At 40.8% G+C, this 15,890-nt stretch overlaps 1 protein-coding gene across 1 annotated transcript in view; it reads left to right on the forward strand.

Moving 5' to 3' along the window:
- Window positions 1–15,563, forward strand: part of ASB5 (ankyrin repeat and SOCS box containing 5) — a 93,254-nt gene extending 77,691 nt beyond the window's left edge. The window contains exons 4-9 of the mRNA XM_060085794.1: window positions 8,211–8,290; window positions 10,776–10,883; window positions 11,800–11,950; window positions 12,118–12,252; window positions 14,251–14,442; window positions 15,246–15,563. Of these exons, the coding sequence (XP_059941777.1) occupies window positions 8,211–8,290; window positions 10,776–10,883; window positions 11,800–11,950; window positions 12,118–12,252; window positions 14,251–14,442; window positions 15,246–15,373 (794 nt within the window). The 3' untranslated portion in view covers window positions 15,374–15,563. The remainder of the gene's footprint in view (window positions 1–8,210; window positions 8,291–10,775; window positions 10,884–11,799; window positions 11,951–12,117; window positions 12,253–14,250; window positions 14,443–15,245) is intronic.
- Window positions 15,564–15,890: the final 327 nt, after the last annotated feature.

Genomic DNA, 15,890 nt, shown 5'->3' on the forward strand with positions numbered 1-15,890 from the left:
GGTAATCAGCGCTCTGAAGAAAGACACAGCAGGGAAACGAGACAGGAGTGCTGGCGAGGGGGCGGGGAGGACTTTCTCATAGTCGAGGAAGGGCTGTCCCATGAGGCGCGTCCAGTGGAGAACAGAAGTCAGCGATAAGCCATGTGCAGTATCTCAGAAAGAAGCCCCGCAGGCAGTCGACAGACGCACAGATGGTCTGTTTGCTCAGGGTGGCTGAACGAGGACCACGGACACAGAGGACATGTGGACACACCCTCGTAGGTCATAAGTTCCTTGGAGTTTACTCTGGGTGAGAAAGGAAGCCATCGGAGCCTTTCTGACTTTACAAAGATCCTGTGTTTAGGACAGACTGTTGGGAGCGCATGGGTGGAAACACACAGACCAGTCAGGAGGCTTTTGCAGTAAGTCAGGCGAGGGTTATGGTGGCTTGGACTAGGGTAGTAGCAGTGGAGGTTATGAGATAATACTCAAAGCTGGGTTCTATTTGAATGGTCAAGGCAAACGGACTTATTGGTGTTTGCCCGTGGGGTGTGCGAAATAGAGACAAATTCAGGATTACACAAAGGCTTTTGGTCTTGAAGTACCTGGATAATGGAGTTGCCATTCACTGATAGGAGATTTGGGAGGATCACAGCCAGAGTTCAGTCTGGGGCACATTAAGTTGCATTTTGTCTACATAGATATCTAAGCGGAGAAGTTGAAGAGCCAGCTGGAAATACACGTCTTGAATTTAGAGGAGAGAGCTGGTCTGGAGATATAAATTTGGGATGATCACCATGTAGATAATATTTTTATCAGTGGGACTAGAAGAGATTCCCCCCACGAGTGAGCGTAGATTGATGCAAGGACTGAGCTTGGGATGAGGATCCGTGAAAAATAAAAGACGACAAAGAAGTACCTCGTTTCATAATAACCGCCTCCCTGCAAAAAAGCACAGGAAATAGTCAATACATATGAAGTTCCCCTGAAAACTGTTGTACTTGGAAGACCATATTATTAGTGACAGGTGACAGGAGGAAAGCGAACACTGTTTAAAGCAATCAAGAAGCAAAAAGGAATAGCTGGTTTTGAGAGAAAGGTGATGAATTTGCTTTTAGCAATGTCTTGAGATGCCAGCAGAATATCTACGTGAATGTCCAGAAGTCCATTTTGTAATGTGTCACTAAAATTTGTAGGGGAGTCCAGGTAAGAGCTATAGTTTGGAGAGCTGTCCCTATGCATGTGATAATTGTCTCTGAATTTTGACCATTTCCTATCCATTTATATCTCCTACAGATACATGTAAGAGGAATAAGATGAGCTAAAGCTTTTTTATCTTAAATAAGGTAAATTACTCTATCTCCTGTTGAGAAGATGTAGTAAAAAGCTCATGGGACAGATATACGGAGGTACCTGTTTAATATAGAATTACGTTTGTCATATTTCAAACGTGTTTAGTACAAATGTGCTAAGTACTTTCACGTTCATTACAACCCTGTGATGGAGATAGAATTATCCTTCCCTTTATGGTTGAGGAAACTGAGGTTCAAAAGTTTAAATAACTACCAAAGCTCCTATAACTAGTGTCTGTGCTGGACTCTGAACTCAGGTCTCTGTGATGGAGCCCAGCAGGCTCTGTCCGCAGCACCAATGGTCACTAAGGGTTAATTGGGATGACGGAGGCATCCCTCCCAAGAGCAGCACTAGCTTTTAAAAAGCATCTTAGGGCTTCCCTGGCGGCTTAGTGGTTGAGAGTCCACCTGCCGATGCAGGGGACACGGGTTCGTGCCCCGGTCCAGGGGGATCCCACATGCCGCGGAGCGGCTGGGCCCGTGAGCCATGGCCGCTGAGCCTGTGTGTCCGGAGCCTGTGCTCCGCAACGGGAGAGGCCACAACAGTGAGAGGCCCGCGTACCACAAAAAAAAAAAAAAAAAAAGCGTCTTAAATGGTCTTTCTCTCTTGATTTTGGATATTCATGGGGGAAACCACTATCTTCACTTTGTTGAAAATTTAGTCTTTTTTCTTGAGATAAACCACAGCGATGTTTTCACTTATCCTGTGGTTTTTTCCTGTTTGGGCCCATACCCTGTCTTCTTATAAGATAAGGAGGGCTCCTAGACCGTGAACAGAAAACCAGTCAGAGTAAGTGGCACATCCGTGCAAGTCAGTCCATATACCTAGAGTTCCCAAGGCACAGCTCGCTCTGGTGGTTTCAGATCCAGACTAGCACCGTTCTTAGGAAATGAAAGACAAGCACATGTTCTGAGAATGGAAAGACAAGGACGGTCTCAATCTCTGAAGAGACTGGTTTTGGCAACATGTAATTTCCCCACTAATCAACCACGTGCTCCAGGATTTATGTGGCTCTATTAATCTGCTAAACAGAAAAGTACACAGTAAGGGTCAGTAAATCCCTGGTGATTTTAAAAGTATTTTATAAACTTGTGAATAGGGATGGGTCAGATGTTGTTGAACCTGAAGCTTAGCCACATCTTTGGATCTTCTTTAAGATGAATAACGTGAAACTGCATAGAGTCTTAGAAAGTGGCCGTGAAAGTGATGGGTTCTGAACTTCCTGGTAAATCCAGGTCCACCATGAGGAGGATTGTTGATTTAAGATCGACCATCTGTCAAGTGTATTCGCGTTTTGTACTGGGATTCATACATGAAGAGGTCATTGCCCTTCACCTCTCTTGTAATCCCCTACTTGAGAGAACTGTCCTGACTTTCCTGTTTGGGACCACTGAGGAAAACTGGGTGTGACCTAAACCCAGAGTGCCATCTGCACCACTGCTAAGTCTGCTTTCCTATGAGTCTTGCTTCCACTTCTGTGGATGGGACCAGGATGGGGAGAAGGCAAAGACTTTCTGAAACCTGAAATGGTTTCATCATAGCCCTGAGCAGAGATCTAAGTGTAATGTTTTTATTTCATTGCACAGCACATACTGTAAGGAGAAAACAAAATGAGTTAGGAACAGCCAGTTCCTCAAAGAGCAGTGAGCAATAAGAAAAGGCAATTTTGAAAAGAAATCAGATTTTTCAAAAGCTATTTTTCTTTGTGGAGGTGAAAGGTCATGTTACAAGGAGCTTAGAGCTCCATAAAATGGCCGAACAGAGCTAGTACATGGCAAGTGATTTTTTTTGTTGTTAATGCTGATCAAAAAAAGACATGAGTTGGATTTACCTCAACAGTGGCTGGCTTGAAGTGCCGTGGGGAGATGGTGATTTAGGTATGGTACAGACCCCCAGCAATCTGTAAATACCTAAGAACGTAAATGTTTTGCTCTGGGAAGGTGATGTTTACAGAACAGGGCAGGTTCTCTCGCTGTAAATGATATACCAGATGCCTGGGAGCCGGTGTTGTTTCTAAATATAGGCGGTCACCTCCACTGTTGCTGCAGTGAGACTGTAACTGTGGACATTAGATTAGCTGGTGAAAGTTACAGATACTTTTGTAAAACAATTTTCACACTGAATGATTTATCCTAATGAGTTAAACTGAACATTTAAAAAAAATCTTAGATACCCAGTTTAAAGTCTAACAAGATTGTAAAGTTAAAAAGTCGCTGCAAATGAAGATGTTTATCTTCTGTTTGGTCTTGAGAAAGCTTATAAATCTTTCTACTATAAAGCATATCCACGTTGAAAGGTAAGATATTTAATATTGAACACATTTGAATGGAACTTTGCAGTTGCTAAATTTCAGATATTGAAAGGGAGAAACAGGGAGGGGTGAAGATTTAGTTCAGAGCGGAAACTGGAGCATGATGTATCCTTTGATTCTCACATGTTACCAGATTAATTATAGAAATTCATCTGAGGAATTATAAGGAAGAAAATGAGAGGGGGGTGCTTGGGAGTTAAGCAAGCAGAATTCAAAACAAAAACTTTTTTTTTCATTGACCTCAAGCATGTACTATAAATTACTCCTTTACTGGACTGACATGACTTTATTTCTTACAGCTTACTTAGAAAAGAAGAATACAGCAACAGTGTTGACTGTTGGCTTAAAAACATTTATAAATCATTCAATTGCTTTGTATGGTTTATTTAATTAAGCTGATAGCACTGAAAATCATTTTGGTCAATAGATGCTGTTATCTATGGTTTGAGTTCCCCTACTTTCGGAGAAAAAAGGATTGTTCCTTAAAATTCATACTAAAACGTCCCCTGTCAATCAGTTCATATTTAACGAAGAATGCTAGGTATTATTTGTGCACTTACATGGCAGGCACGCACTTAGCATGCTCACTGCTAATCTCTGCCCTCAGTCCTGTCTCATAGGTAGTGTTTTTCCTATTTTATGGGCAACCTGACTCGCAGAGAGGCTAAGTACCTCCCGAAGCCCACCGCCCCAGGCTGGGCTGCACAGCCAGGCCTTCCCGGCCCCGCAGTCTTTTTCCCCCGTGAACTTCTGGGCTCCGACCCGCACCTGGTTTATCACTTCCTTCTGGTTTCCATTTCCTTCTCCCCCTCTCCTGCCCACCTCCTCCTTTAAGGCACCACAGGCAACAGGGGTCCTGTTTAAGGCAGGTGAGCAGAGCTGAGTTCATCCCAGGAAGTACCAGGGCGGTGGCTCTCAGAAGCCTGGTCCCTGCCTGATGGGCCAAGGGGGCCCTCATCCAACACTATGTGTTCTAGGTGCTTCTCTCACGGACCACCACCCGCCCTGTCCTGCAGATTGTGTGACACTTAACTCCTTGTTCACGCCAGTGAGGTCATATGAAGAGAGAGAATAGCAAATGCACCTACAAAAGTCTGGCTTCAGTTTTCTTTCTTCCACTCTAAGGGACTTAAGTCTTGGTGATCAAGAAGATGACAGCGGGGACAGAAAGCTATGTGACGGTCTTGGGGGAGAGCCCGGGTTGTGACGGGATGGTAAATTCAACGAATACTTGCATTTCTTTATTTTGGCCCTGGAGTGGCCTGGTTTCTAAATGGCCCTTTTCCTGCTTTTCTTTCTCTTCTGAACATCTGCAAGCAATGCTGAAATGGTTCAGAAGACTAATGCAGCCGTTTGGGTGGATAAATTGTATGCAAAACAGGAATATCTAGTACCCTCAGCTGCAAATATTGTTAGTTTTGCTGCCCCTTAAATGTCTTCATAATGTACTAGAAAGAAATAAGTCCAAAATGATTCCAAATGGCCATTTCTATAGGCTTTTCCCAGTCCCAACATCTGGTGAGTTGCTACATTAGCCAGTGACAACGGAAGAATAGGCGGTGATAACAAATCGGCATCGTACAATTCAGCATACAGCTTTCAGAGGTAAATTAAGGATAATGACATTTATCAACCTATTATACAGGAGGGAGCACATGATCATTATAAATATTATAGATGAATATTTAACTTCAAACATATATTTAAGCATTGATTACTGAAAACCTTATCAATTTACTCCTGCTCTGCTGACTAAACTGAATATAGAGGTTTCATACGTACACTCTGTTTGGAAAGTTAATATTATAATTTTCTTATTTAAATAGTCGCAATGAAAACTGATATATGTTCTGAAGTCCTCTAGAGTTTCACACTGCCATCAAGTTGTTTAATGCTTAAACAAACAGATGTGTATGATTTTTAAAGCATTGAATATTGTCTTCGTAGGTGGAACTTGAAACACAGTTGTTCCCCAAAGGAATATTATTTATGATGGTGACTTTTGCATTTTAATTAGTGAGAACATAATGTTTCAGTTTCTTATAAATTATTATTTTGCCACCAGATTTTTTTTTTTTTTTTTTTTTTTTTTTGCGGTATGCGGGCCTCTCACTGTTGTGGCCTCCCCCGTTGCGGAGCACAGGCTCCAGACGCGCAGGCTCCGGACGCGCAGGCTCAGCGGCCATGGCTCACGGGTTGCCACCAGATTTTGTCCTATCAACAAATATTTACTGGGGTGCATTAATTCAATTCTGCTTTTAATAAAGTACAGGAGTGTTGCCTACCGGAAAGAAATAATACACAAAAACTAGTAAAAGTAACTCATTGTTCAGTTTAGAATTCTAAGATCTGGATGTTGGCTTTATTAATCTTCTGGACAAGCAGGAAATACCGCTTGATGGGAAGGCAAAACAACGGCCGTGCAGTTGGAACTATAGGAGCATCAGCTCTGCAGTTAGACTATGTGACTCGTTTTAAATGTTTTCATTTCTTCTACAACTCTCATTTCCTCAACTTTAAAACAGAAATATTAATTATTTATTAATACATTATTATTAATGAATGTACCTCAAAGAGCTGTGAGAACTAAATGAGATTCATACACACTGCTTAGACCAGTATCACACACGTAGTAAACACTATTCAACATCAGTGATTTCCGTCACTCGAAAATCAGCCATAAGGAAAAGAAGGATTCGTATTTTCAATAATACCCCATAAGATCATGGGATATAAAAAGACGGATGATTGTCAGTTGACTTCTGCCCTCTCTGCTGGGTTCACTGGGTCATTTCATTTACCTTGTGATATCTGTCCCACATTTTAGCCAGCGGAATTGTTTGGACCTCACTTGTGGCAAAGTTCTACTGTAAGACCATCATACAGAAGCATAGGTATATGTCTGGGCATTTTCAAAGGTACGAAGTGTAGGAATAATGAAGTGGTTTCCAATAATTCTCCTGACCTATATAAGCAAGCTTTACACATGCTTTTCATGAAATTTATGTTTCTGACCAACAGCTAAGTGACTTTATTTAAATTGAGCTAGGACTGATCAGCAGTTTATTTTTTAAAATAATTTATATTTATTTCATCCTATGGATCCACAAAAAGGGTAGTAGACAAGGAGACAGGTGTTCGCAAACCATCACATTACATCGGGAACATGTTCTGTCTTGTCAGCATTGCTTTATTTTATCAGCCAATGATACCCTGTAAGTGAGTATTTTTCTGATTTGCATAGTCTGTGTGTTTAATCACTCTAAGGTGATCTCTCATGTCCATTAAATAAAACTGACAATGCTGGTCTTGCCTACAAGAAAATCACTGTGCACCAACCCAGTATGTTATAAAGTCACCTGGGTGGACCACAGCGGGGGAGGGATGGGAGGGGCAGGTGATGGATGGGCGGGTGCTGGCTGGGTGCTGAGAGGGGCCTGGGAGAGAAGGAAAGGGGGCTTCTGCATGGGAGGGCACTGATTCTCCTAATGGGGAGGTGCCAAAGGCCTGTCAGAAGAGGGGTCATGGGGCGCATGACAGGTCAGGGCTTTATCCACCAGGGCACAGGGTTGGAGGCTTTGGTACCTCCATCCGCCCACTGCTGGCACAAGGAGAATCAGTGACCCCGAGCAGCACCATTTCAGACACCGATGAGAAATATCGTATGATATCACTTATATGCGGAATCTCGAAAAAATGATACAAATGAACCTATTTACAAAACAGACTCACCGACTTAGAGAACGAACTTATGGTTACCAGCGGGAAGCTTGGCGGAGAGGGATCGTTGGGGAGTTTGGGACTGACATGTACACACCGCTGTATTTAACATGGGTAACCAACAAGGACCCATTGTATAGCACAGGGAACTCGGCTCCCTATTACGTAACAGCCTAAATGGGAAAAGAATTCGAAAAAGAAGAGATACATGTATACGTATAACTGAGTCACTTTGCTGCACACCTGAAACTACACTCCAATATAAAATAAACAGTTAAACCAAAAAACCAAAACCCCAGTGACAGTCTGCCCCTCCCAGCCTGTGACACCCCCTTTCTGGGACCCGCCTGGTGTATTGCAGTTTCAGGACTTGGAGCTCAGCTCCTTGAGACTCTTGCAGCCCCTCACACCGAGGGCAGGCCGCCGTCGGGGTGCAGAGAGCAGGGGGACAGCAGGGTGCACAGGCGTGGGGAGAGGTCGGTGTGCCCGCTGCCGTTTCTGCTGATGGTGCAAAAACTTGTTTTTCTGGGGTCTGCCTGAAAAACCGTGAAACGGGGGCTTCTGGGGCAGATCTAGTGACTTTAATCCTTCTCTTCTTTGGAGAGTAATCCAAAAGGTACAGTAGGTCTGGGATAGGCGTATTCCAGAACATGCATCACAGCCCCCTGGGTTTGGAAACTGCCCATCGGGGTCCCTTAGATCAGCATGGAATTTCTGGGACGTGGTGAGTCATCCTGGTCACTTCGCTGAACACGGAGCCTCAGTAATGTCTATTCCGCGTGAATTAACTGTATCTCTCAGGGTTTACTCTGACTCATAGATGTTTGTTTTCTTTCTTTTCTGGCAGGTTCCTGGGCAGATCGGTCACCACTTCATGAAGCAGCAAGTCAAGGTCGTCTTCTTGCTCTGAGAACATTATTATCACAGGTAAAACATAACGTATAGTTTAAAATATGCCCTTGTCCCATGAACGTATGAACGTTCGTTGCCAATAGTAATCAACTCAAAATAATAAAATTACTTAATAAATTTTACTAATCTTTTTAACTCATATTAATAGCCCAGTTCACAGTTTCTCACTTATCTCCGAAACTTCTTTTTAAATATTTCGGTGTAGTCTTATGTCTTACTATTTCAGATTTCTCATACAGTATATTTGTTCATTGATAGTCATATTTAAGCAGGAAGTAATTGGAGGTATGTGTTATTCATTACACATTTTTAATATGCTTAACTCAGTACAATGTGTACAGCTAATTACAGCCTTCGTTCAGTCATAAAACATCCAAGAGGGGGTGATCAGACCAGTTGCCTAAACAATCTTTTTTACATTATGGTGATTTGTAGTGTGTTACAGGGATTTGCCTACGAAAGCTACAAAACAATCATTTTTGCACCTGTCTGCTCATCAGACTCACCTGAGGAAAAAATGAAAAGCACAGATTCCTCATGGAAGTAGAAAGGACTGTGCCTTGGCCAGCGTGATTTAAATGCACACCCAGATCTGGAAGTCCTTGCCCTGGTGCTTCCCAGTATCAGGGAGACAGGAATTTTCTCGGATGACTCCGAGGGGAGGAAGGGCTGTCGCCCACTATAAGCAGCATTGCCGGGGGCTTGGAGCCCCTGGATTCCAGGCTGGCACCTGAGGTGAATCACAGCCTGTCTGAGCCTTCTTTTTCTCACCTGTACAGTGAGGATGCAGGCGCTCCCTGCGGCCTTCCAGTTCTGGGATAACCCTGTGACTATGTTGTTTGCTCATCGCTTGATGAAAAATACAATAAAAACTGCAAAAACCTCACTAACTTCTAAAGGGTAACCTCCCTGAAAGGGTCATGCAGTTCTCGGAGAGGAGAGTAACCTTAGGATATTTCTCAACACGTAGCTCATGTCCATGGATAGGCCAGCCGAGAGGAGTCAGAGGATGCCCCCAGCCAGGCTTTGTGAGGCGGAATCTTGACCTCCACAGAGGCTTCTGTCACGGGTCACCTTAGTGGGCAGCAGTTGGGAATTAGCTCTCCAAGTCTGGCTGCGGGCTAGCCAATTCAAAACCTCCCAAAGGATAATTTAAGGGATCTTAAAAATTGCCACTTGCTAGTGACAGAGATTTGGGGTGATATTTATTTTCTTGCCTTCATTTTAAGATTCTTCATGTCCATTCTGGTTTTATTACAGAGCATGGTAATCTGTTAAGATGTTACGGGGGTTTGGCCATGAAAATCTTCCTATTATATTGCTTAGAATGATTGTCAATAGACAATGAATTACCAAAAAGAGCAAGCAGGCGAGGAATCTCATATCCTAGCGATATTTAATTATTTTAGTCTGATATCATTAGTTTAATTGGAATAAAAATAGTTTAAGTTGTACTTAGTTTTCACTGAATAATAAAATAAAATCAAACATTTCCTATATGCTAAGCATTGTAATCATTCTTGCTTTGCATGTATCATCTCATTTAATCCTCATGGTAACCCTAAAACTTAGCCGTTAAAGTCGTTGTCCAAATTAAAATAATTACTGCATCATGGAGCTTCAAACCCACATCTAACTGACTCTGTATTCAGACCTCTTAACCACTAACATACAATCTAGTTGATGGGGTTCAGAGCAGGCTGCCCCAAAATATGCCCAGAGAGCATATTGATTATTTTGAATTAAAGCTATTTGAGAAACAGCCAGTATAAAGAAGGACACTCTGCCTCTCCTTTGTCCCCCTGAAATCGGGAAACAAAGCTCCCAGGGGAGGTATCCTCCCCATGCTGGGGGGATGGTGAGCATCCTTGTCACCAGAGAAGACAACTTCTTAGGTCCTATACCTATGGAGCCTCCATACATATGAAATTAAACTTGTTTTTCTTCTGTTCATTGGTCTTATGTCAATTTGATTATTAGACCAGCCAAAAGAACCTAGACGAGTAGAAAAAAGGATTTCCTCCCCTACATAGTCATACCTATTTAGTGACAAAAATTCATGGAGCAACTTAAGACAATTTCTTTTTACCCCAGTCTAGGCTGACCTGAAATTTTATATCCCCCATCAAAACAGGCGATCCAGCCTAGAAACAGTCTTTAGTTCTACAAAACAATAGACAAAATAACAATAGCAACCAAAACAATTCATAAAGACAAAAAAAAATGTTAAGGAAGCAGAACTTAGAGAAAACCTTCAGAATCCTTTGGGCAAACTACTTAAGGCAGTACGGGGTGCAGATAGGATGGTCACAACAGTTCGGTTCAGGGGATCTGACAGCTGACTGGCTGTGGGCATTTGAACTTGGCCACGTTCCTGCTAAACCAGAACCTGACGTGCCTGAAATTCTCTGAGCTTTGCTACCGCCCTTGAATGACAATTATAGAGAGGATTTTTTCTGACGTTTTGCTCACATTTCAAAATTCTTGATGTCATATTTAGGGCTATAATGTCAATGCAGTAACCATAGACCACGTCACTCCATTACACGAGGCCTGCCTTGGAGATCACGTGGCCTGTGCCAGGACACTTCTGCGTGCCGGAGCTAACGTAAGTGCCTCTGAGAAGCGTTAACCGTTTCCACATCAACCGGCTAAGAGAATCAAGCGAAGTGCTCATTTTGCTTCTCTTTCCTTCTTCGTAGTTTTCAAAAAATAGGAGAACAAAAATAAAGCTCTCAAATCGCCCCCTTGCGCTCTAAGCAGGATTTCCAGTCATTGCAAAAGAATGGGTAGCATGCTGCATGATATGGGGTATTCTTTAGGCTATTTGCTGCTTTCGTGATTCTAAATAGCCATAGATGCACATCTTTATGCGTGTAATGTTTGCTCATCTCTTGAATGATTGTTTTAAGGTAGGTTCTCAGAAATGGAATTTCCAATTTCAACTGCCACGAGCAAAATGGCTGTCATCCCTCTTACATTTGTACCTTTTTTTCCTAATTACAGAGTACCTAATCATTGAATCCACTTTGGGATTTTTTTTTTTTTTGCGGTACGTGGGCCTCTCACTGTTGTGGCCTCTCCCGTTGCGGAGCACAGGCTCCGGACGCGCAGGCTCAGCGGCCATGGCTCACGGGCCCAGCCGCTCCGCGGCGTGTGGGATCCTCCCGGGCCGGGGCACGAACCCGTGTCCCCTGCATCAGCAGGTGGACTCTCAACCACTGCGCCACCAGGGAAGCCCTGAATCCAATTTTGTGTATTTGATTCTCGGGTATTTTCTTTTTCATGATTCCCCTAGTTGCACGCCCACTCCTGTGGATTATCTACCACATCATATTTCTGTTTATCCTTGTAGTTTTTAAGCTTTGCTTATGGATATGTGTGAGCTAAATAGCCTTTGTCATCTTTACTGGCCACATGTTCTCAATTATCTGTTCCCAGGTCATGTACCTGTTTTTAAATGCCTGACAGAGAATGCTGTATGATTCTGTGACTCTCATTCTCAGAGCTCTGGTTTGGTTTAGGTAAATGCGATCACCATAGACGGTGTGACCCCGTTATTCAATGCGTGCTCACAAGGCAGCCCCAGCTGCACAGAACTGCTTCTGGAATATGGCGCCAAACCCCAGCTGGAGTCCTGTCTTCCTTCCCCTACACACGAGGCCGCCAGCAAAGGTACCCGTGACCCCAGCTTAAGTGACAAGGGGAGAAAGCTCCTTCAGCAACATGCGGTGCCCTGTGTATAGTGAATACTGCAGGGAAAAGCCTAGGCGGAGGTGTACGTTTTGCGGGGGGAACAGGTATTCAGGAGACACAGACTCACCTGTACTTTGTGTTGGCAGGTCACCATGAATGTCTGGAAATCCTCATATCCTGGGGCGTAGATGTAGATCAAGACATTCCTCATCTGGGAACCCCTCTGTATGTAGCTTCTATGTCTCAGCAGTTCCACTGCATCCGGAAGCTTCTTTACGCTGGTAATTTTCTGGACAACATCTTCCATCCTGTTCATACACACAAGCAATTATTCAGCTCCATATTGATTTCTGTAAATAAGCATCTTTAAAAATTACATCACATGGCTAAAAATGTTCTTATTCTAAGCATTCTCACATATAACTATAAAACCCATAAAAAGAACCTCATTTATGGTAACCCCACTTCACCTCAAAACTCCAAAAGCCATATAAAAGGTCATAAAATTAAAATCCTCAAGGGTGAATATAATGGTGCCAAGTGTATGTATATCTCTGTGAACAAACCCATCAAAAGAAACGTTAGGGATTATAATTGATTAGATACCTTTTCTTCCAAGACTTTCCCAGACTTTGTAATCTACCTGAAAAGACTTAATCCCTCTCCACTTACTTGAAACAAACCAGTTCCTCAAGGTTCAGCTTTAGCCCCTGAGAGACTATTCCTAATCTTTTGAGACCATAGTGATCTCTCCCACTATAGGACTGGGAGCCCTTTTAGGATATAAATTATGTCTTTTTTTCCCATCATCTCTTTTCTCTAGCACAATGCCTCTCATGTGGCAGGTGCTTAAAATATACATAAAATTAGTAAGCGAATTTCTATGGTTTTTACTGTCTATGACACTCATTTGGCCTCTGATATATACTGACATATATTTTTAGTAATCCCTTTATGCGTTACTCACATCATCTTGGCTAAATTATAAACTTCTTCAAGCAGTGTCTGCATCCGCTATTTCTTTCCCTTTACGTCTAGTAAGAGTCTTAAACGTGAGTTCTGCTAATAACGGCTGACAGACGGTTATTTTCTGGTTATATTCTGCCATAAATTTGTATAACCAGAAGAGTTTATTCTTTATCACCTTCCTTTACTTTGCTAGCAATATTATTCTTTTCCAAATATTTTATATTGGGTTAAAAAGAAACTGGAAAAGTATGGTTACTAACTGGATTGATTGTTATTCTCAGGCTCTGTTCTCCCATAAAACTGATATAACCAACAGAGTTGACGCTTACTCTAAGGAGATTTTGTTATGGAATATAATTTTTCCACTAAATGTTTTACATTTGATTTGAAAATATTGAAAACAATTACATTTATTGAAACTTGAGAGTAGCAAGAGGGTCATAAAGGGACTCTTAAAATGTACTGCTTCTTATAAGCATCATTAGTTTTACTGATGGTATCGGACAACAGAAATGAGAAGGAATTAATGGATTTTTATTGATAGACATGTCTTGGTGTTGTAACTATTTATGTCCTGGAAAATGGGATTATTATTGTTTACAGTATTAAACAGTATGTATTCATTGCACATGATGACCACCGTGGACCAGGGGCTTGCACTAAGATAAAATAACTATGTAATAGATAATTTGACATGTAAGGGTATTTTAATATAAGCATTTAAAAAACTTGCTTTGCGTGCAGAAATACAGTGGGCCTTTCCGTTTAAGAGGCTCAGTGCCTTTATATATTTATTTAATTAAACTACATGAGTGAGAAGTAAGAGGAAAATCTATATACACTTTACCCAAAGAGCTCACCTATCTAGATTCATGAGTTTTCCAAGAAACCAAAGTGCTCTATTGCCTTAAAATAAATGAAAAGAATAAGAGCCATAAGCTCTTGAATAATCCTAAAAACTATCCATTATGCTGAAAAGGGGTGTGAGTCAGCCAAATTGTACACTCTTTGTAATACTAATTAATATGACTCCTTTGAGAACTGTTTAAAATTAAAATTTTTTTTATTATGAGATCTTTCAAACACAGAGAAAAATGTTAGAGAATCTAACAAAAGTGTGCATTCTCCAACCAGCTGTATCTCGTTTTAAGATGAAATATGCATGTTTATGTATATTATACATAAAGAAATAACTCCTTGCAGAAAGAGTTGAGGTCCTCTTTGTGGCTGACGCACCTGCCTCGCCTTGGTTAAGTGACTCGTCTAACTAATTCTGTTTGTATCTACCATCATTCCTCATTTCCATGTAGGCGCTGACGTACAAAAAGGCAAATATTGGGATACCCCACTACATGCTGCTGCTCAACAGTCCTGTATAGAAATTGTAAACTTACTGCTAGAATTTGGAGCGGACATCAATGCCAAAAACACAGAGCTTCTGAGACCTGTCGATGTAGCGACCTCTAGCAGTTTGGTGGAAAGGTTACTGCTTCAGCATGAAGGTAAGAAGAATCCATGTGGGCATTAAAAAAGTTTTGTTTGCCTGAAGTAGATGAAATTTAAAGACTTTTTGTTGGCATGTAAAATAACAATGGCATAACATTTGGAATATTTTTTGAAAGAAGGTAATTTTTTAACTTGGGTTCCACCTGTAAAGATGGGATCATGATGATCTTGATTTCCTTTGTGCTCATCTTACCTAAAGTCTATGTTCATTTGGTTAAGTTAAATATATTGTTTCTTTTGACAATAAACAATATGTAATTCTGTTTAATATTTTAATAAATATTTGGAAACATGCCCCATTTTATAAGGGCATGCATTATCTATAACGTGTTATAGAAACATAATCATGAAGTATTTTTGTTCTAAAACAGAAATTCTAAAGCCTGGTCCAGACACTGTAGTAAAACTTGCTTTGACTTAAATAGTAAAAACCTAATTTGAGAAAAAAATAATTTTAAAATTTCCCTTTTAATTCATAACACTTCTTGGGGCTTTTGATTTATATCTCCTTCTAAAAGCAGAAATTTTTTGAAGGTTTACATGCAACAATAATTTCATAAGCCTGAAGATTATAATTTTTTAAAGAACATGCATGGGCATAGACTATACCTCAATTATAATAAAGTCTTATAAATAAAAGCATTACAAGTACTTATATAAATTTTCCTGCGATAATGGTCATACTCCCCTAGTTTACTGCAAAGCACTGTAGTTTTTTTGTGGTTTGATTTCATGTATCTTACAACATAGAAAACTCCATTTGGATTTTAATGAACAGATACTTTCATGTCTTTTGCAGCTACCCCAAGCTCTCTGTGCCAACTTTGCAGACTCTGTATCAGAAACTACATTGGAAGACCAAGATTACACCTTATCCCACAGCTCCAGCTGCCAACATTACTGCAGAATTTCTTACAGTATCGATAAGGCAGTAAAATAATTCTAAATGTTTGAAAATCAAAAAGTTCTATTTCATCTGCATAGAGTATATTTCATATTAAAATATGCTAAAGATAAGGTAAAGAGATATGAGAACACCCTGGAGAAGACGTGAAATAGCAATTTTAGTTAAAGTGTACTAGTACATACTATTGTTTTATGCATTTTTACTGTTTTTGAACTATAGTATGTTTAAAACACCTCTATATTACTAGCTATTCCCATATATCCCTTTGTTGATTTAGAAGAAAATGAGAAATTCACCATTTCATTTTTAGAATGAAACAAAAATGTGAACCCTTACTAAAAGTATTCGTATATTATATTTTTAAAGGTCTATATTTTTCAAATACTGTGTTAGCTTTTAAATTTTGGCCTCTGTAATTGACTATCTCTGTATTTTTTAATATTAATACAAAATATGAGTATGGTTTAGAAAAGAGCAAGTCATATCCTTTTTGAAATAAAGTTGACTCTCATTCAGGAAACCCACCCTGTTAGATGT

The sequence above is a fragment of the Mesoplodon densirostris genome, chromosome 20 (assembly GCF_025265405.1).
Source record: "Mesoplodon densirostris isolate mMesDen1 chromosome 20, mMesDen1 primary haplotype, whole genome shotgun sequence".
Classification (NCBI taxonomy): domain Eukaryota; kingdom Metazoa; phylum Chordata; class Mammalia; order Artiodactyla; family Ziphiidae; genus Mesoplodon; species Mesoplodon densirostris.